Source organism: Rousettus aegyptiacus, unplaced genomic scaffold (genome assembly GCF_014176215.1).
Source record: "Rousettus aegyptiacus isolate mRouAeg1 unplaced genomic scaffold, mRouAeg1.p scaffold_m13_p_2, whole genome shotgun sequence".
NCBI classification, from domain to species: Eukaryota; Metazoa; Chordata; class Mammalia; order Chiroptera; family Pteropodidae; genus Rousettus; species Rousettus aegyptiacus.
The window spans coordinates 105,417,541-105,440,918 of NW_023416295.1; the positions used below are offsets into that span (position 1 = coordinate 105,417,541).

The 23,378-nt window shown below is 30.8% G+C and overlaps 1 protein-coding gene across 10 annotated transcripts in view; it reads right to left on the reverse strand.

Annotated features, from left to right (window-relative positions):
* The window catches only part of LRRIQ1 (leucine rich repeats and IQ motif containing 1), a 188,908-nt gene that overhangs the window by 26,303 nt on the left and 139,227 nt on the right, over positions 1-23,378 (reverse strand). For 8 of the 10 annotated variants that reach the window (XM_036236956.1, XM_036236958.1, XM_036236955.1 and 5 more), the window contains 2 exons: positions 2,973-3,105; positions 551-611 (listed from right to left, as the gene is read on the reverse strand). The exons of the other annotated variants lie outside the window; for them this stretch is intronic. In XM_036236956.1, coding sequence (XP_036092849.1) covers positions 551-611; positions 2,973-3,105 — 194 coding nt within the window. The remainder of the gene's footprint in view (positions 1-550; positions 612-2,972; positions 3,106-23,378) is intronic. 10 annotated transcript variants of the gene reach the window in all.

Below are 23,378 nucleotides of genomic sequence, written 5' to 3' on the forward strand. Positions count from 1 at the left end.
TCATTTCTCTAGATTCCATAGTGGCCTTCTCTTGTTAACACAGTCTTCCTTCTAACAGCATATAGCACAATCGAGTTTAGCAATAAACATAGTTATACTGTCTAGAGCCTACGCTCTAGTCACCATGTTAAGAACTGGTTTTCCTAAATCTCTGATAATTTATACTTTATTATTTAGAGTGGTTGAGTTCACAATTACTTGTTAATTTTTATCTAGTTTAGTTTTCTGAGTTGTGAGGGTACTTTGCTGTTTCACTCAAGTACTCTAAAAAGTAATTTCATCATGCAATTTCCTGTCTAGAATAATATTATTTTGAATACTATAGAAAGATAATATTTAAAAATCTGCTATGTGGAAATAATATTTTATAGTTATATTACAAGTGGAGAAAACATGTTATTACTTAATACATAGTATTTTGATATTATCCCAAATAATTACGGTTGTGATATTTTCATAATTGACACTAATTTATAGACATATTTTAAAGCGCCATTTATTGAGTACTGGTATCAACAATGGTTTCTGTAACTTTAAATACATTTCTTACCACAAGCTGAACTCTTCCACCATTAAGTACATCTGGATCTAACTCAGGTAAGAAATGGTTGCTGCATAGTGACAAAAACAGAAATCATATTATTACATAAATTTAGAGGAAGAATATGAAAAAAATGCTAAATAAAAGATTTGTGAAAAATCAATAGTTTACAAAATGGGAATAATAGTTTTCTTAAATTTGGTTACATGCAAATACATATAAAAATTTATATCTTTCCATAGTCATTTTATAATTATTTTTAACATAAAATTTAAATTTCTTTTTAACACTTTAATGCTACCCCTTTTGCCAAACATAAACACATACAATATGCAAAAAATTTGAAAGTACCAATAACAGCTAAATTATAAAAAATTATAAAAAGTAAATATTTTATTTACATTTGCTTATGCATATTTTACTTATTTAAGGCAAAGCTTTTTATTTTTAAAATAGCTCTAATGTGTTTAATACATTATACTAATGCTCACAATTAACTTCTGTTTAAAATTAGAACATTAATATTTGGCTTTTCAAGAACTTCCATTCTTGAAAACAATATTTCATAAAATTTCGTAAAATATGAAGGACTACCTAGGTAGTCCTTTATATTTTTTCAAAAACTTCCATTCTTGAAAACAATATTTCGTAAAATTTCATAAAATATAAAGGACTACCTAGTCCTTTCAAAAGAGAAAATCCATCAATGATTGCTGTTGTATTATATATTTAAATATAACTTATTTAGGAATAAGGGATATCATTAAATGTGTAAGCATATCTAAAGTATATCCTAAAACATTTTGCTTTTATTTTTCACATTATCTATACTAATGTTTTAAAATCTCTAAACCAGACCTCTTATACCTGGTTAATATAAGTAGTAAGCTGTGGGTTACATTATATTTGTTTATGGTTCTAAGGATTGCATTTAATGAATTACACTAAATCGATTAATACTAACATAAGGCATTAATTAGAATATTCAGTAAAATAAAAATTCTCAAATGTCGATACCTTCATTCCTACTTTCTCTGCTTACAACGAAATAGAACATAATCAATCCAGATTATAAAATATTTTAATTTTACTTTCAATTTTCACTTTCTTTTCCATATTAAAAAAAGATTTATAAAATTGACCAACTATGAAGGTTTAAATTTATATGTATTATAAAAAATGTTTCTTTTTATATACTTTAACTTGCTGTTAAATTACTTTTTAATTCTCATAATTATAGAATTTTGTTTGTTCATGACTCATTTAAATAGTTATTATCCACAATGCCTAGAAAAATTTCCAAAGTGTCATCTACATTCAGATTCAATAATGGTTTACATATTTAATAAATGCTTAAAATAGCACATTTTTTACTGTTTTGTGAATATATGTAGCTAAAATGAAAGTTTTAAAATTTATGTTAAAAATATTATCTCTGGGCTTTTTCTTTTTTATAACTTTCATTCAGTAGTTACACACATATATGTTTTATATTACATTATCAGCTGAATTTTGTTCCTTCAAAATTCATATATAGAAATCCTAACCCTCAGAATTAAAATCTCAGAATGTGACTGTATTTGGAGATAGGGTCTTAAAAAAGATAAATTAAAGTAAAATGAGGTCTCATGTGTGGGCCCTAATTCAATAAGACCCATATCCTTACAAGAAGAGATTAGAACACAGACAACACAGATGGAGGGATCATCTTATACGGACATACTGAGAAGGTGGCCATCTGCAAGCTAAGGAGAAAGACTTCAAAAGAAGCCAACCTTGCTGACTCTTTGATCTGGGACTTGTAAACTCCAGAACTGTGAGAAAACAAATCTCTGCAGTTTAAACCAACCAATCTGTGTTATTGTTATTGCAGATCTAGCAAACTAGTACCTACATTAATGTAACTAAAATTACTTGACCTTGTTGTTGCTAAATAAAACATTTAATATGTTCAGCCTTGTGAGTTTGCCTCTATATTGAGATAGATAAAATATTATCATCTCACTATGAAAAAGAGGAAACTGAGCACTGAGATACTATTAAATTACTTACATGAAAGGTAAAGTGGCAGCATTAGAGTTGAATTATATTTTTAACTGCCAAACATAAATGACAACAAAAATAACAAAAAATAAAATACAATCTCCAATACATTTGATATTTACAAACAGTTAATGAATACCATGCATTTTATTTTATAAAGTAGAATTATTTGTATAGTTCATCTGTTGTTCTTAAGCATTAAAGAAAGAGTTCTCAAACATTTTAGAGTAAAAATATAAAGAATGATTAAATTTATTCTATATGAGAGGCCTTTTAATGAATTGGCATTTTGGTTATAAAGTCATATTTATTTTAGCACAATTAATCTAGGTTTCACTTTTCAAGATATGTTTACAGTACAAAAATCTAATTAAAAAAATGACCTCACCATTCCATATTTCTGGAACTAGTTGTTTCATGAACTCCAACCTGTGTGTGAAGCCATTGGTATGTATATTCTTTACTCCTTTCTAATTTTTCATGTGCCATGGTGTCTTTGTAGGTAAATTCTTTTTCCTTACCTGGGGAAAAAATATGAAAATTGTATTTGGTATTTAAGGAGATCAAATTTTGTCAATGCAGTTCAGCCTATCACAAGAAAAAAAAAATGGCTAAGTCATGGGAGCTAAATCTGTAAAAAATGTCAGTAATTTACAGATCATTTTTCCTGCTTGAGTCAAACCCACCTATTTTGAAAATCAAAGGAAATGTTTTAATGCAACCAATATTTTATGAGTTGTTTTTTATTTTTATAATTATAAAATTAAAATAATTTTTTTTTGATAGACAGTTGAAATGTAGTGCAAAAAGAATATTTCTCCAATATAGTACCTTTTCAGGTTTACTTTAAAGGGCAATTGTTCTTATACTAACTTTATTTATTTTTTAAATTAGATTTTATAAATGTAGAATTTATAAATTATATTGAGGGTATGTTAATTTTAATTTTACATAAAACTAAGTGTGGTTTGTATAAGATAATATACTTTTTAAAGCTAGGAATACATTTATATTAGTATTAGGAAACCTGTGCTTATGCCATAACAGTTATTTCAAAGATAGAAAGGAGGAAGCATAACATGCTTTCCATAAAGATGTTTATGAAAAATATGCAAGAAAAGAAATAAAAGAATAAAAGAAGGTAAAATTTTAAAAGAAAAGAAATAGCAAAAATAAATAAAAAGGAAAACCTAATCCTTACATTCAAATGTAAAATTTGTTCTTTATATGTGTATATTTGTATTTTTTTAATCTGCAGGCATTACAGCTACATCAATGTTGTGCATTTAAGAGTTACATTGAAGATCTGTTGTTTTAGAGTCTTTCTCAATGAAATTGATCTTATAGGCTGTTCTTATTTTGGTGCCATCATTATGTTTAAGGACTTATTAACTTTATAGGGTTGATTGACAATACATCAGGGAAAAGTACCTCTTGAAAATGGTACTCATGGTACAAGAATGCTATAATTTAAAACCTGATACTTAAAATGTCAGTTTATTAAATTGAACTATTCTTTCACCATAGATCTTTGTACGTAGAAAATCACCTTATATTTGCAAATTGATCGGAAAACAAATGAAGCATGGTGCAAAGCCTATTTTGAATAGTTGATGCATGTGCACACATACACATCCATACACAAGCTTAGCATTTGTCATTCTATTTTGAGAACGATATATATATCATGTCTTTTTTTTTCCCTTAAAAGTTGCTCTTATAATTAGTGAAATGACTCTAGTTTTCAATCAAAGATGATATTGGAGCCAGTTTCCAGAAAAACTAAAAATCAGAATGTTTACTTCTCTAAATTCTATGTTACTTACTAAGGTTAACTTTCTGTTACTTCTCATGGCACCTAATGTTTCTAAAACAGCCACACCCTTTCCATCCTGAGCTTAAGCCAACCCACCCATAGTTGTTATATTGGAGGAACAATTACTTCATATGCAAGGGCTGACCACTGAACACATGAGCAAACACCATCTAGATAAATGACCTTATACGAAACTGTAAAAGGCACTCAGATAGGGAAGAGATTTGGCATTGCCATACCCATCCACTATACGGAGTTCAGTCTCTTCTCCAGCAAAGTACCAGCCTTTTATCTGCCTTTCTTGGCCGATCAGTCCAGATGTTGAACCCATGAATGCAGTGAAAGAAAATAGGATTCAACTGAACTCAGAGCTGGAGACTTACCTACTCTTAGCATGTAGAGAATCTCTGTAACTAGTGCACTTTTAGCTAAAAATAAAAATTATCTCTGTATCTTTCCGTTTTTTTAAAATAGTGATGCTCGAGTTAGTCACACTTTGCAGTACTCATTTTGCAAAGTTTTCCTCAACTCTACAATAACAATCCATAAATCTTAAGGTTTTACATCAGAACTCAGCCACAGTTCTAGACAACAATCCCTGAGTAAAATGAGAGAATTCACTGTAAAGGTCCAATTCATATTAACCATTTTAACACTTAGGTATAGATTGGCATACTGGCATGAGCTCGTGTAAGAAACAGCAAATGCAGTGACGAAATTGGCTGGTTGTACATGAAGATACTGCAATTCAAATGCTGGAGAAGGTGATTCTGTTTTGGCTAAACCATTTCAGGATCACGCCTGTCACCGAGAAGGAAAAAGTAAGATTTACTCTTTTAAGTTTGCAGAAGTCCTGCTTTTAGCATCTTGAGGAAGAAGAAAAATGGTGACCTGGATTACTTAACAAATCCTTATCAGTATCTAGGCAGGCTGTCCAATAAATCTTGTCTTTCAGTTTAGAAGAAGCGTCATTCTGCCCTCAGAAAGTAAAACACTTTACCTACTGTGCTTTCTACTTCTCTAGGTCTTGCTTCCTTAATTTCTTGTATCATCAACCTAAGAAAAAGGTTTTCCTTTGATTCTTGCTGTCTCCTAATTATTGCTGTCTATATAGTCTTCTTTAATTTGAAACACAAATTTGTGTGATTCTATTTAAACTAATTGTTAAACTTTTTATTATAAAAATAATTCTCATTATTGACAATTTAGAAAATACAGAAAAGTAAAAAGTTAAAAATAATACACAAAAATCCCATTATCTAAGGACAGCCATTGGATAACATTTTAAAGGCATTTCTTTGTAGTTATTTTTTCATAGAATTGTTTTGCTTTGCTTTTTTTTTTTTTTACACAAAATTGCATGTATTTTACATATCCTACTTTTCAGTTAGTACTATAACAAATGAATTTCAGGTATTGTGAATCTTATCCCAAACATAAATTTAATGGTTATACATGATGATGTACTGATTTGTCACATGACAGATTTTTAATTAGTCCACTTAATTTATAATTTCAGGTGAAATTAAAGATAACATATCTAAAAATATAAATATTTTGAGGAACTCAATATAATCTCTATTGTCAAATAGTTTTAAAAGCTTTCATCAATTTACCACATACTATATACAGTTACTCATTTCACTGAGGTCCTACATCATCATTGGAATATTACATACTTTAAAGCTATTGATAATTTTACAAAGATATTGTATAATATGGTTTTAATTTACATGTCTTATGGCTAGTGAGATTTAACATTATTTCACATGATCATTTATTAATTATAGGTCATATAACATAAAATATCTTTTTCTCTTCAATTATCTGCTGAATCATAGTATTTCCTTTTTTATTTTCAAATGACCATTCATAATCCTTTATCTGTTTTCACTGGCGCACATATTTTCTCCTGCTAATTGTTTGATTTTAGTGTCTACTAGGCAAACGAATGTATCTACTTGCTAAATATATTCTAAACTGCAAGCCCTTCCCACCTCCCCAATAGTTTATAAATTTGTGCCTCCCAATTCGATAAACTCATATAAAATGAGATATAAGATTTCAGGAACAAATTTTATACTCTTGTAATATGTTATCTTTCACACTAAAACATATTGCCTAATAGCTGTTTTTTTTTTAAAACAAGGTCAATTCTCTGTCTCTATTTATTTACTTTCTATTCTCTCCTTAATTTATTGCAATCTGATTTTGTGAAATCAAAATTGTCCTTACCAAGGAGTCTTTAAACTGTCCTCTCTAACAAACACTTTTATTCTTTATCTTCATTGACTTCTCTGCTGAATTCAACTACACAGGCCATTTCCTTGTCTTAAAACTCTCTTCTCTTCAAGACTTTGCAACACCATTTTTTAGGTACTCCTTTTCATGGTCCTTTAAAGATTCCTTTAAATGCTGCTGCTCCTTGTTCTGCAAGTATCTAGGAGTCCATCCCTTCTACTCGATACCTGGCACTGTGCTGGCTTCTAACGATAGTCAGCTAGACAGACACCGTATATGACTTTATGGGGCTGACAGCCTAGAGGACTAGGTATCATCAACCTTTATCTTATTTATGTTCTCATATCCAGCTGAACTTCAGAGTCACAACGTGTTTAATATTATCATTCCACTAAGTCTGTTTTTCCTCCTGAATTCCCAAGTCATCCAGATAAGATATTCTGGAGTCAATCTTGACTGTTCACTTCTTAAGTACCAATATCTAATCAGAAACTAAGTCTAATCCACCTGATAGGTATCTCACTAATATCTGGTCCCTTTCCATTTCACTGCACCCATTTCTTCAGGCTTACTTTTGAAACAGTAGTGAGCAGATGCGTGTAGTGACTGACATATGTGTAAAGGTACCTTTCTTATCTATCACAATAGAAGAGGCACCACTCCTCCTAAGCCCAATGCCCTCAATGTGCTCTGGATCCCAAGCATCCCATATAATTTAGGCTCTCTTGCCATTAGTATTTTCTTTTCTTCTGTATTTCCAGCATCTGTCAAAATGACTTTATACCTTTCCCTCTGGCTCCTCTTCTCTTTTCTTCTCAAATCAGATAAAGTTTTTGAAATAGTAGACAAAGCCAAGTCTCTGTTGACTTATAAACATTTGTGCTTCAGCCCACTACAATATGGCTTCCTCCCTACAGCATTTCACTAGAACTGTTCACAACGAGATAACTAACATGGTTAAATCTTTGGTACTGTTTGAAGTTATTATCCTATAGACTCCTCTGTAATATTATATACTGTTGTCCACTCCTTCCTTCTTCAAAGGTTTATTTCCTTTGCATTTTGTTTCAAAGCACTATCCATGTTTTTCTCTGACCTTTTCTTAACCTTAGACTTCTTCAAGGGCTCCTTTTCCCCTGCTATCCCTTGTAATTTCAGGATTCTTCTCTGGGGATCTATCCTAGCCCCATCTTATTCTTAGGTTATACTCTTCCTGAATGAGAATATTTATTCGTGTTTTTAAGTCACTTTCCTTATCTACTTATGAAACATATCCATCCACAGTCTCTCCATTTAGGTCTCCCACAGATAATTTAAACTGAGTACATAAAAAGGCTGAACTCATGTATTACCCCATCTTTTCCAAGTTCTTATCATGTTACCACTACCAGTGGTGTACAACTCAAAAACTAGAGTGCTATATTGAACTATCATTCTTTACCTTCTAACTGCATGCATATTTACCTTCCAAATTCTTTCAACCTGTCAAATCTCCTGTATTATCATTGTCACTATTTTAATTTAGGCCACCATCATTTCTTATAAATTACTCTTGACAGCCCCTCACTGGTCTTTTTGTTTTTGGTCTTGACCCTATGTGTATTGCAAATGGTCTTGCTAAACTACGAATCCAATATTACTACTTTATAAGTTAAATGTCATTATCCAGTGCCTTTGAATAATATCTAAAAATTTTTTCATAACACTTAAACCTTGCATATACCTTCAGACACATCTGTTAGGTTTCTGCATCAATTACTCAGATACATTATAATTACTCAAAATGACCTGTTGCCTATAGATCTTATACTTAGGATTATCTGCTTTACTAGTGATGTCCTTGCTTCAGGTTTTCAGGTCTTAGTTAATAAATTACACTCTTTGGGGTAAGCCCCTGAGCTTCCAACACTGGGATCCTATAGCGACCCCATGATAGCACCTATTATATTATATTTTACTATTCATGTATCTGTTTTGCCTATTAGAATATAAGTTATCTAAGTAGTGCATAGTAGGATGACACTCAACAAATATTGGTGAAATAAAGTACTTGTCATAGTCGCTTAAAGTTCTCTCAGTGTCCTGAGAAACGCAGAGATGGAATTGAGACTTTTAGCATGTAGACAAACCTGTGCATTAGGAAGTATAACACATATCTAAACATGATTAACTTAATTATTACAATAGAAACATCAGCTCTGAAAGTCTGAAGTAGATTAGAATAAAAATTGACAACTAAAAGTATCGAATAAAAAAACAAACAAAAAACTACTCTGTCATATAAGGCTACTTTATAAAATGTTCATAATGTATGTAATCCTAGAGAAAAGTAGTTCAGCTTTAAGAAATTCACTAAAAGAAATAATGTCTTTTTAAAAAGTTAATGGAAATATTATTTCTCTCTTCCTGAAAAGCAAAATAAGTGTTTAGTAAACCCATATGCTTCAAATAAATCAGTTTTCTAAATTTTCAATATAATATAATATCCTCTACAGAGGAAGATTAAGATTCAATTGTCATTTGGGGCACATAAAAAGAAGCTAATTATTTATATTTTTTATACATATGGTAATTTTCCCATGACTATTTTATTTTCCCTTAATGGCTTCTCTCTGTAATATAATAATAAAATACTCTTGCTTTTATGGATGGAGATGAGTTCATTTCTTTACCAAAAGCTTTTGGAGGACATGGTTGCATGCCGAGCAAAATGCTTCATGTGATGGAAATATTTTTGGTAACTTTGATAAATGGCTGATTCTATGGATCTCGTGCTGAAAATGGTAAAGATATTATTTACATTATAAAGTTTAAGTGGTCTGTATGTGTTTATTAAAAGAAGTAATTGCATCATACCTCACAAATAAAGCACAAAAAATTGGAGTTTGGCACAAATGTTACACTAACAGAATTTTAAATTCATTAACATCTGTATAAATACTTGTTGATAGGCTGTTTATGGCTTCTTCCTTAACCAATCCAATCTGTTGGTGGAATGTTGACAGCACTGGCATGAAACCAATAAGTCTCTAAGAGCCACTTGTGTGTGACAAGCAACATCCTCATTCTTTTAAAATATATTTAAATATATATGCAATTGATCACTAAGGAAAAATGACCTCATGGATAAAGAGGAGGATTGTTAGTACAAAAGTTTAAAAGCAGAAATTTTGGGAAAAAAGCCAAAGCTATATGTAAGGGTGAAAGGCTAACTGAAGCACTAGTCACTCCTTTACATATTTCACTATATTTTATGGCAAAGAGGGTAAAAAAAAAAAAAAGTACTAGAATGAAAAATACTTGCTTCGTGTCTGACATTTGACTTAATTTTCAAAATTCATCTGTTTTGGGGGTTGGATAGTACATCAAATATGTGGATGTCCTTTATGAAAGCAGAGAAAAACAAAAGTGAATTATTAAATTATATCTTTTAAAATACATGAATTTTGCAGACACAATTTTCAATATTATAATATTGCTATATTTTTGTGAATCTATGGAATAACAGAAACATCCTTTTACAAAGTGAACGTGGATGTGCTTATAAACCAATTATAATGTGTTCTGTATTCAATTTATATACAATACTATCTAAAAGTACATGTTTTACCATTTGTATTGTTCAGTGGATCTCTATCTCTTTATTATATCTTTATAGTGGAGTATCAAATACTACATAAAAAGTGGTTCTTTGGTCTCTTCTCTGAGAGGTACGTAACTAAAGAAAATCACATGTTGGTAAAGTCATATAGATATTAATGTATAATGTGTCTTCATGTTTGCTATTAAGCAGGGCTAGGACTAGGGTAAGTCAAGTTGAATAAGTGAGATACTTGCCTTAGACACGAAATTTAAGGTGGTGACAAAAAAACTGCATTTTAATGAATTATTTAAAAATCAAAATTGATGCTAATATCTATGATAAACATAATGTCAAAGTTTTAAATGATTGGGACTGTAATAGTGCTATGCCAAGCTACATTGAAGCCTGAGGTGAAAGAAAAATATCTGTGTCATGGTATTGGCAGATTTAGTCATTTCTAAGTAACACTAATATGTGTCAATAGGATATTTTTTAAAATTAAATTTATTAGGGTGATTGACATTGGTTAATAAAATCATATAGGTTTCAAGTATATAATTCAATGAAACACCACATGTGTATTGCATTGTGTGTTCACCAAAGTTAAATTTCTTTCTGTCACCATATATTTGACTCCCTGTATCCTTATCTACTCCTTCCTCCCTCTGGTAACCACTGTTGTCCATATCCATGAGTCTCTGTTTGTTTCGTTCATTTGTTGCTTTCAGTTTTATATCCCGCATATAAATGAAATCATATGGTTTTCAACTTTCTCTGACTTATTTCTCTTAGTGTGATAATCTCAAAATTCGTCCATGTTGTCACAAATGGCAGTATTTCATCTTTTCTTATGGCTGAGTAATATTCCATTGTATATATGTACCACATCTTCTTTAGCCAATCATTTATAGAGGATAACTTTGGTTGTTTCCATGTCTTGGTTACCATGAATAGTGCTGCAATGAACATCAGGGTGCATATATCTTTACAAATAAATGTTTTCAAATTTTTGGGGTACTATGATAAGTCATATGATAATTCTATTCTTAAGTTTTTGAGGAACCTCCATAATGTTTCTCATAGCAGCTATACCAATTTGCCACCAGCAGTGTATTAGGGCTCCTTTTTCCTCACAATTTCTCCAACAGTTGTTATTACTTGTCCTGTTGGTAGCCATTCTAACAGATATGAGGTGGTATCTCATCGTGGTTTTATTTTACATTTCTGGAAAACCCTAAAGACTGCACTCAAACACTATTAGAAACAATAAAAAAAATACAGTAAAGTTTCAAGATACAAAATCAATGTACAAAAATTCATAGTGTTCCTACACACTAACAATGACTTTTCAGAAAAATAAATGAAAAAAAAATTTCTTTTGCAATTGCAACAAAAACAATGAAATACCTAGGAATAAACCTAATGAAGCATGTGAAGAATCTATACACTGAAAACTATAAGACTTTATTAAAAGAAATGGAAAGCTATTCCACGTTCATGGATTGAAAGAATCAACATAGTTAAAATGATCTTATTATGCAAAGCAATATACAGAATTGATGCAATCCTCATGAAAATCCCAAAGGCATTTTTATTAAAGGAATAGAACAAAAAGCCATCAGATTTGTACGGAAACAAACAACCCCAACTAGTCAAAGTAATCCTGAGGAACAAAAACAAGTCTGGAGGTATCATTCTTCCTGACTTCAAATTATATTATAAAGTGACAATAATCAAAACAGCATGGTATTGGCAGAAAAACAGACACACAACCAATGGAACAGAACTGGGAGCCAAGAAATAAACCTTCGTATACATGGGCAAATAATTTTCAACGAAGGAACCAAGTGCATACAATGGAGAAAAGCCTCCTCAAATAAATGGTGCTGGGAAAATTGGAAAGCTACATGTGCAAAAAAAAATGAAACTAGACTGGCATTTGTTACCATACACAAAAAGTAACTCAAAATGGATCAAAGATCTAAATATAATACAGAAACGATAAAGTGCACAGAAGAAAACATAGGTACTAAATGCATCGATCTCAATTTTAGAGAAGATTTTATGAATTTGACCTCAAAGCAAAGGAAGTACAAGCAAAAAAAAAAAAAAATGACTGGGACTGTATCAAACTAAAAATCTTCTTCACAGTGAAAGAGTGAAAGAAACCATCAACAAGGCAAACTGACAACCAACTGAATGCAAGAAGATATTTGCAAATAGCACCTTTGATGGGGGGCTATCAAAATTATACAAAGAACTCAAACAACTCAACAATAATAATAATAAAAAAAACCCAAACAATCCAATTAAAAAATGGATGGAGGACCTGAACAGATACTTCTTCCAAAAAGAAATACGAATAGCCAACAGATGTATGAAAAGATGCTCAATTTCATTAGTTATTAGGATATTGTTTTTAAAACTACCATTGTCTAAGATTGCTTTCTACTGTTTCCTATGAATTCGGCACACTTAATTTTTCATTAGAAAAAGCCTTGAAATTGTGATATAGGAAAAATTAAGGATAATTTAATTCAGTCTTTAAAGGAGATGTTTCACTTTAGTCATCTTTCCAGATGCCTAGTAACTGCACATAGTGAAGTTGGCTTTTTCAATTACTAGCTGTGTCATGCTGGACAAATTATTTACCTCATCTCTGCCTCAGTTTTCTCCTCTTAAATGTATTTAATAATAATATAAAATAATAGACCACAGGTAATACTTAATATATTGTCATGATTTAATAACTGTACCCATTTTGCTATTTTTTAAATTTTATTATTCATAGTCTTAATGCTATCTTAGTTGCCACAGGCAAAACTTAACTACCCTGAAGGCGAGACTATATGTAAACTACCCTGAAGGTGAGACTATATGTAAAGTCTCTATATCCAGGTTGAGAACAAGGTTCCAAGGGGTCACTGGCAGGAGGGGCAGATTCCAAGATTAACCACAAAACTAGACAGCACAATATTCTGGGGGTGAATCCAGGAAGTCCTCATCACCAGAATTCTAAATATGTAACAAGTATTTCTTTTAGTGTATTTATTTCACAATATATAAGGATTTTATTGTCTTTAATAAAAAAAAATAATTTCCAAAAGAAGGGTACACAGTCCTAATTGATTTGAAGTTATTTCAAATAATTTTTAGCAATTGCTCAGTAATAACCATGACAGAGGTTCCAGCGACATGATTCTCTCCTGTTTCACTCTTTCAATTTAATTATTCTTGGAAAATATTCCTCTATTCAACTTAGACTCCCTCAGGGAGTGTTAATATAGTGGGTCATCCAAATGAGGGCCCACTTGATAGAATAATGTCCGATGATAAAAGTAGGATGGCTTTCAAAATAGCATGGTCACAGTGGCCATGTACATTCTACTACCACCTATTTTTGTATGTTATTTGGTATAGTTTTAGATTGCAGGTCCCTGACATATCTAAAAGTTTCTACTTTTTGGTAAAAAGACATCCTTAATTCTACTCATTCATGTTTATTTATTAATTGAATGCTAAATAAATGGTTCATTTCCTTTACTAGTTTTATTTCAAAAGAAGCCAATAAATGGTATTATGTTGATACATTAATATAGAGGCTTGTAGAGCAATTAAACATTTAAAAATATTGTAATCATTATTTGTAAGACAGAAATGCTCATAGCATATATGCCTATACATTCATAATGCACTCCTCAATGTCAATTAATTTTCTGCATCTGATGATTTCTATATCTGTTGAATGTAAAAATACAAATATGCTTCTGTTACAGAGATAACAGCAAATGAAATACTAAATAAATATTAAAATATTGCTTGCATTATAAAAAGTAATAAATAAATATAAGTAAAATAACTTTCTTTCACAATTTGAGTGACAACATATTAGAGACTAATATACTTGGTCCTAAACCTATTTTTTTCCATAGCTAATAATTTAAGCACGTACTCCCATAGCCTGATGAAGATGTAAGAGCTTTCTAATACTCCAAAATTTTAATCTTTTATTATATTATTTTTAGAAAGAGAATTTTACTTTATGTAGCACAACTTCATTAGTCAATGAATCAGGGCCTCCATTCATTAATTTCACTTTTAATTAAAAAGATAGGTTCAAAATATTACTGATCTTCTCACACACAAATAGAGAAAGAAATCAAGGTACAGCATTATAGGTCTTCACTACAAAGTTAATTTTGAACTTTAAACTATTTACGTAAATATATTTTTCTTTTAATTAATTTATTTTTTAAATTTAAGTACAGTTGGCATACTTTTTTTTCTTTTCTTTTTTTTTCTTCTTCTTCTTTCTAGATTACAATGTAGAATAGTCTAGATCAGTCTAGATTACACAGTGGATCACAGACTGGTAAGTCTGTGCTGATATTCTGCAGAAGACTGAGTTTGGAGCAGGGTGACTGGCACAGTCTTAGAGAAGTAGTTGCTGAATGCCATATGCTCAGGAGGTACACACAGGGCATCAAGCTGGGGGACAATTGGCTGATGTCGAGTGTCTTCCAAACTCTGGCCGGAGATGCACTCAGCTGATGGGTATGGGATTCTACTTGTTTTAGGCAGGTTCCTGCCATGTCACTGAAGTCCTTAGAAAGGGTTTATCAATCCTTTAGTACACCAAACACATCATCCTGAAATTCTCACATACTTATTTCATTTGGCTGCAAAAAATGAAGCCATGTCTTCTGTACCTAATATCTGAGTTACAGTTACAATGTCGCCAGGGCCACCTCATTTAATGCTCACAAGTTATACAATAATTATTAGGCATTGCATGTGCACTGGCACATTGCAATGAATAATGAGAGAAATCTGATATCCAGGGTACCTGGGATGAATGTAGGGCAGCTGCCTGGTCAGCTAAGACACATGCCATTCCTGTAAACTTCTGGCCTTTTCACCTGTGTGACTCTGTCAAAGACTGAGCTCCTGCCCCATCTTTGTGCTGTGTCATTTCATTGGCTCCTTACAAACACCCACGTAGGGGGGCCCTATTTTGGCAGACAAAGATCCTGGAGTCCAGAGAGGTTAAGTAACTTGCTCCAGGTTGCACAGCCACTTAAGCCAAAGTTCATTCTCTTCATGCTGCACTTCAGGGCTTCTGAGTCTGATGCCATAAAATTTTCACAATATTCTCTTGCTGCAGTTTTAAGTTATATCATTTGTCATCCTACCCTGTTTTCATTACTGATATTAGCTATTTGTAATTTCTCATTTTATTTTCTTAATCAGACTTGTCAGTATTCATTACATTTCTTTTAAAAATTTTAGCTTTATTGATGCTAAAATTTTTACTTTTACTTTTTTTACTATTTTCTTTTCATTAACTATTGCTCTTATGCTATAATATAGTTATTTTGTAATTGCTCATTTTTTTTTAATTTCATTATGATTCCTTGACTCAGATTTTTTTCGGTGATTCTTAATTTCCAATAAAAATAAAGATTTCCTAGGTATCTTAGTATTATCCACTTATAGTTTATCAGCATTATATTTAGAAAACACACTAAACATGATTTTAATCTTTAAGAAATTTTTGAGACCTTATTTAAGCCAGTATATGTCAAGTTTTGTAAATGTCCTGTATGTACTTGAAGATAATGTGCATTTATTTTCTAGTTGTTAAATGGTCTATATATGTCTTTTAAGCAAATTTTATTAAATTGGTTTATAAAATGATGTCTTTACTGATTTTTTTTGAATGCTTGTTCTATAAATTATTAAGAAATGTGTCTTAAAATTCTTCCACTGTGATTTGGAAGTTTTGACTTCTCCTTGGTACTTCTGGAGTCTTGCCTTACATTATTTTTAAAAAGTTTAGTTAATAACAATTCATTTTTAAATGTAGTTTTAAGTTTAAAACAAAATTAGGTGGAAGGTAGAGAACTTTTTCATGTACTTCCTGCCCTGACAAAAGCAAAGCCTCCCTCGTTATTAACATAGCCCCCTTCCCATCCGGTGGTACATTTGTTATATTAGGGTTCACTTTTTGTACTGTACGCCCTATGGGTTTGGACAAATATAAAATGGCATGTATCATTTTGATATCATACAAAACAACCCTAGCAATACTGATTTTTTTTTTATTGTCTCCATAGTCTTATCTCTATTTTTTAGAATGTCATATACTTAGAATCAAACAGTACATAGCCTTTTCAGATTGGCTTCTTTCATTTAGTAATATGCATTTAGGTTTTTTTCTATGTCTTTTCAATCTTTTCAATGGCTTGGTAGCTCATTTGTTTTTAGCACTAAATAATATTCCATTGTCCAGATATGCCAAGTTTATCCATTCAACTACTGAAGGACGTCTTGGTTGCTTCCAAATTTTGTTGATTATGAATAAAACTGCTATAAACATCTGTGTGCAGGTTTCTGTCTGGACATAAATTTTCAACTCATTTGAGTAAATATTAAAGAGTGTGTTTGCTGGATCATTTTGTAAGAGTATATTTAATTTTATAAGAAACCTCCAAATTGTCTTTCAAAATGGTAAAACCATTTTGCATTCCTACCAGCAAAATGAGAGTTCTTTGGTTCCATATCCTCACCAGCATTTTATATTTCAGTGTTCTGGATTTAGGCTGTCTACTAGGTGTGCAGTGGTATCTCATTGTTGAAAAATGCATTTCCTTGATTAAATAGAATGTGGAGAATCTTTTGTTTATTTGCAATCTGTAACTCTTCTTTGGTGAAGTATCTGTTAAGGTCTTTGGCCCATTTTTTTAAATCGGGTTTCTCATTTTCTTTTTGTTGAGACCTAAGTATTCTTTGTATGTCTTGGATAGCAGTTCTTTATCAAATAAGCATTGCAAACATTTTCTCTCAGTCTGTGGCTTGTCGTTTCATTCTCTTAACATTGTCTTTAGCAAAACAGAAAGTCTTAATTTTATGGAAGCCCCGCTTATCAACTGTTTCTTTCATGCATTGTACCTCTGTGTTATATCTAAAAAGCCAAAATTATATGCAAACTTATCTAGGCTTTCCCCTATACTATCTTTTGGAGGTTTAGAGTTTTTCATTTTACATTTAGGTCTGTCATCCATCTTGAGTTAATTTTTGTGAATGGTATAAGCCTGTGTCTAGATTCATTTTTTTGTATGTGGATGTCCACTTGTTCTAGCACCATTTATTGAAAAGACTGTCTTTGCTCCATTGTATTGCTTATGTTTCTTTATCAAAGATCAGTTGACCATATTTGTGTGGGTCATATTTCTGGACTGTCTATTCCGTTCCATTGATCTATTGTCTGTTCTGCCAATACCACACTGTCTTGGCTGCTGTAGCTTTATAGTAAGACTTGAAGTTGAACAGTTCTTTGTATATTTTTAAAAAATCTACAAACAGTTGTTTTCTGCTAACTCAGTTATTTAACCATTTACATGTATTGTAAATGCCGATATAGTTGAGTGCATATATCATCTTGCTTTGAGCTTTCTATTTGCCTAAGTACATCATGTTCTTTTTCTTTATTAGCTTCATTTTGGATTGAACATTTCTTTTCTTTCTATTGTTTTATTTCTATTAGTATGGAAATAATAATGTTCATACATATTTAATTTAGCTTTGCCTAGAATTATAACATATGTAGTTAACATAATCTAAAATCAACCAAACTTTCCTTCCTCCTATGAAATATATTATAAAACATTTTAACTCAATTTAGCTTCATTTTATCATATATATATATATTCTTCGTATTTTACTTACATTTAATTTCACCAGACATTATTATTGCTATCCATACAGTCAATTTATGATTGATTTTACCAACATATTTTTTCTTTACACTTTTTTAATCTTCTTGTGACATAGATATTTCATCTGGGATTTTCTTGTGAAAAGGACTGTCCATTTAAATAAATTTCTTTAATGAGATTCTGATAGCAACCTCAGTTTTGGTTAACATGAAAATGTATTTTGTCCTTATTCTGGTGAATTCCAGTTTGGCTGTAATTTACATTCACATAACTTTCAGATCATTGAAGATATTCTAATTGCTTCTGTTTTCTATTGTTGCTTTTCAGACATTAGCTGTCAGTCTAACTGCAACTTTGTTGAAATAATGTCTCCTTTTCTTCTCACTACTTTAAGATTTTCTTTTTTCTGTTTTATACAATTTTACTCTGATAAGTTTAGCTGTGGATTTCTTTTAAAAATTATACTGCATATGATTTACTAGACTTTGTGAATTTATGAATTAATGTCTTTCATCCAATTTAGGAAAAATTTCACTCATTACCTTATTAGATATTGCCATAACTCATTCTATCTTGTCTATCCTCCTGGAACTCTAATACACATAATTTAAACCTTCTCTAACTTTATATATTTTTCATTTCTTAAAATTGTTATCTCTTTGCTTCTCGGCAATAGATTCTAGATAATATATTATAACACATTTCAAAGTTATGCTTTCTTCAGCTTTGTCTGATCCTCATATAAACCCATATGATAGATTTTAATTGCAATTATTTAATTTATAAAATTTATATTGCATTTTCTCAAATGTGTTCTCTTATAGATATTTCCAAGATAGCTTTTATTCCTTAAAGTATATTTATCTTATCACCAGTGTCTCATAACAATTAATATAAATTAATCATATATTTTTTCCAGTATCTATTATTTCTTATGGACTGACTCAGGGTGTCTTATTCCATTATAAATAAAAACGTATTTTTCCAGAGATGATATGTTTTCAATTCTGCCACATATATAGAGTTACCATCAGTTTAGAATAGCATGTTACATTAAATTCATATCTTAAGTTTGCTTTTTAAATATATTCCTAATTTGTGTTGGTTTCCTCAGAAGAATTTATCTACCCCTCTTTATTTCCCCAAATGGAAGTTTTGTATCATTTGTTAGCCCTTCAATTATTTAATTTCTTTCAAAGTTTACTCCTCTATCCCAGTATCATGAAACTCACTTAGCCTTTCTTTGCTCAAAAGTATTTCTGCACTTTACATTTGACCATTTCTTTTACCTGTTGTTTTCCTTCTTTGTACTCTCCTAAAGTCAAGGGATCATATACAATTGAAGGATTCTCAGTTTAAATAGAAAATTAGTAACCAGAGTTGGCTTTCAATGTATTTCACAATTTTGGAAAAAAACATTATTAAAACATTATCTATCTTTTTTGAATGGCACACATTTAATATAGGTTGGTGTTGTGGAGAGAGAACTAATTTAAGGAGCAGAAAAAAGTCACTACCACTTTAAATCTTAGTTTCATCAGTTGTAAAATGAGAATAATACGTAACTTGCCAAATTGTGAGGCAAACTAATGTAATCATTTGAGACTATAAGTAAAAATATATATATATTATTTTCTTGTTTCTGGTGTATACAAACCTCAAACATGGTAATTTTGATTTTTGAGGCAAGGTCTGTGTGATTTCAAAACATTTTTCTTTCTCTGCTATGAAAAATGAAATGTTTTCTAGAATAAAGTTTGTGTGTGCTAACTCTCATTAACAGCTGTCTTAAAGTCATACCCTATAGACAAACAAATTAAATACATTATTATAGTCTAAAATATTGTGCGTTCCTTAAAACTACTATAGTTTTTATTATTTTTTTTAGCAATAATTACATAACCATGATTACTAACAGCATTCCTCAATGCAAATTAACCAAAAAGATGGGATAAAATATACACAAGCTTGAAGAACAGGTCATAAAGCAAGAATGAGTCATTATATAGTTACATGTACCCATTTGTCTGTATCAAGAACTCTGTAGATTTGAGATTTGATCCCACTTTCAGGTAGAAAGTTAGCCTGATGTCTTTTATGCATTTTGGCAGGAGAAAGAAGACTCCTAGGTCAGGGACAAAGGGCTTTATTATTCACAGCACCACAAGCAGCATAAACGTAGGTATATTTGTGTTGGTTCTCTTTGCCCCTCAGTTTCCACGGGGGCTAGGAGGAGTCTAGGTGGATAATGAGCTCATGGCAGGTTTCTGTCTCAAGCTTAGGGAGCACAAATACTATAGTGCCATCATTCTAGGTTATTCAGAAATGCAAGAGAATTATCTCGCAACACTAATACCAGGTCAATTTTGAATGCAAACCAATGATCTATCTTTCCTTTCCTTCTATTAGAATTCAGACTAAAGTAACCCGATAGAGGTAGTTAATTTAATCAAAACATTATGCCGTATTTAGTGTCTATGATTTTGACTGTTCAATTTATATATATATAAAAAATCTCTTTAAAAAGTTGTTTAACTAATTTAAAAACATACTAAAAAACAATGAAGCCAATCATTTACATTTAAATTTAAAAAGAGAAAACAAACAAGGAAAGGAAAAAAATCAACCAATCCTATATTTAGGTCAAGATATGCCATTTTATAATTCTATTGTAGCATAGAAACACATGTAGCTAAAAATTATTTTAGTTTTTCAGTGAGTACAGATAAGAAGTATCCTTTAAATAGCCACAAAATTCATTTATTCTCCAAATACTAGAAAAAAGTTATTCTTTAGAAAGCATTTACTATTGACAAAGTACAGAGTTAGAGAATACTGTGGGTTTTGACCAATTCATGTATAATTTCCTTATGTATGGCTACAATGTTTAATGTACTTATTCATTCCCAGAATTTAACAACTAAGTAAGTTTAGTAGAAATTTGAAAATACCTCTGTGATTAAATATGAAAATTTTTATTTAAAAATTATTCCTTATTTTCTAAAAGTTATTCACAAGAGAAAAAGAAATTCTGTGTTATTAATTACAGCTGGTATATTAAGAACATTTTAAATGTCATTCGTTTCCAAATTCAGAAATATGACATTAAGGAAAATTTTGTGGGAAAAATTGCTTCCTGACAAAGTGGGCTTTGGAATCAGCCAGATGAGGATTCAAATCCATACTTCTTTTATATTAGTTTAAAACCTTAGTTGCATTCTTCAAAAATATGGGTACGATTACATTTTTCTTACAAGGATGGTGTAAAGATCAAATGAAATCTATAAAGTCACTAGAGAGTACTCTGGTTGCTCAACAAATAGTATAGTATTCTATCATCTTTTCTCCTGAGGTAATTACCTCAAAATATTGATATTAGACATCAACTTTTCAATATACTAGTGCTCCTTATCATATTGTTTAAGTACTAGCCTACGACTAGGGAATTTGTCTTTATGTATTTACTATAGCTACCTTCATAGATAAATATACAAATGAAAATATATTTCTTTCATTAAAAATAATACACAAAATTAATCTTTTTATCTTCAAATGAAAAAACTGAGATTCAGAAAAGTTAAAGATTTACCCAGGGTGCAGCAACTAGCAAGTGACAAATCAGAAGTCTTCTAAGTCTTCTTATACTTGTGACCTTTACTTTATTGCTAATACTGAGGCTACCGGTGAGTTTAGACCACAGATGAGTGCTTTCCATGTTTACAGGAGTCAGGAATACCTGGTAATATATTCTTTTGAGTTATATAACCAGAGGACAGAAATATAAATATATATATATTTGTTTACACCTACAGTATCTTGTTTTTCTAGGCGGTCTCCCATCCAAATACTAACCAGGTTTGACCCTGCTAAGCTTCCAAGATCAGATGGGATTGGGCTTGTTCAGGATGGCATGGCTGTAGACCAAAAATAATTTTTTAAGTCTCTACAGAAAAATGCTAGTACTTTAGGTCATGTGAGTTCTGAGTAAATCTTAGCTTTATAATATTAGGTAACTAAAATAGAATGTGCTGTCTTTGAAGTTTAATAGCTAATTATATAGATAATGCATACTAACAGTAGACCAGGTTCACTAATTTTTTCTTCAATTAATCTATTTTTATGTTTAATCCATCTACTGAGTTTGAATATTAATTATAGTTCATTTTTATGATTATTAATCACATTTCATTTTTAGAATTGCTATCCAGTTTTCTCAAAGCTTCCTTATTTCACTAACTTCTTATTGTTTCATTATATTTTCAAATACATATTTATGTATGTAAATACATAATGTATAATGTTTTTCATTAAACTAAAGATGCTTATTTTTTATTCTATAGCTGATAAGTCAACTACCTTCATGATTCAATGTATTGATTTTACATTTATTTTGTTGTTGTCGATTCTCACTACAGTGGCTTTTTGTCCAAGGTAATTTTATTATTGTTTTAGTTAATGTTCTTCAGATTTATATTAATGGGAATTTTTGATATATAAATTTAAACTATCCAACTCAGAAAGATTTTTGACTGCTTCTGCTAGGTACTTGAAGGGTACATTCCCACTTACCCTGGAGAGAGAACTCCTAAGCAATCACTTGCTACACCCTATATATTTGTGTTTTCTTTCTTATAATTTTTATAGATTTGTTTTTCTTTTATTTTTAATAAAAATATATTTAAGGTATACAACCTGATGATTTGATATACACATACACAGTGAAATGATTACTATAGACAAGTGAATTAACATACCATATCCTCATGCACTTACTTTGTGTGTGTGATGAGAACACACGGAATCTACTCTCTTAGCAAATTTTCAGTATTCAATACAGTGTTACTAACTATAGTCATCATGCTGTACATTAGATCTCTAGACTTGCTCATCTTTAAATGTGTGTTTTATTGACATTTCTGACTTTCGGGGCATTCTCTACCTTTGTTGCTAGGGCGGGATGAAGAGGCAGGGTATAGAAGATTTTTAGAGCAGTAAAAACTATTCTGTATGATACTATGATGTCATCATACATTTTTTTCAAACCCATGAAAATAAGTGGATACCAACAATAAACCACAATGTCAACTATGGGCTTTGAGTGATGACATGTCAATGTAGGTCATGGATTGTGATGCACCATTATGGTAAAGAACGTTTATAGCAAGTGAGGCTGTGCATGTATGACATAGATAGGGACTCTGTATCTTCTGCTCAATTTTGCTATGAACCTAATCCATTTTAAAAAATAAAGCCTATTTCAAATATATATATTTTTAACTTCAGTACTTTAGGTGCTCTCTGCATAAATATTTCGTTCACCACACTGCCGGAAATAGAAATCTCTTTAACAATTACTGTGGAAGCAGAAGCTCAATATCCCGAAGCCAACAGGTGATAAATTTTGGTGAGAGTATGTCTGATATGACTGGTGGGATA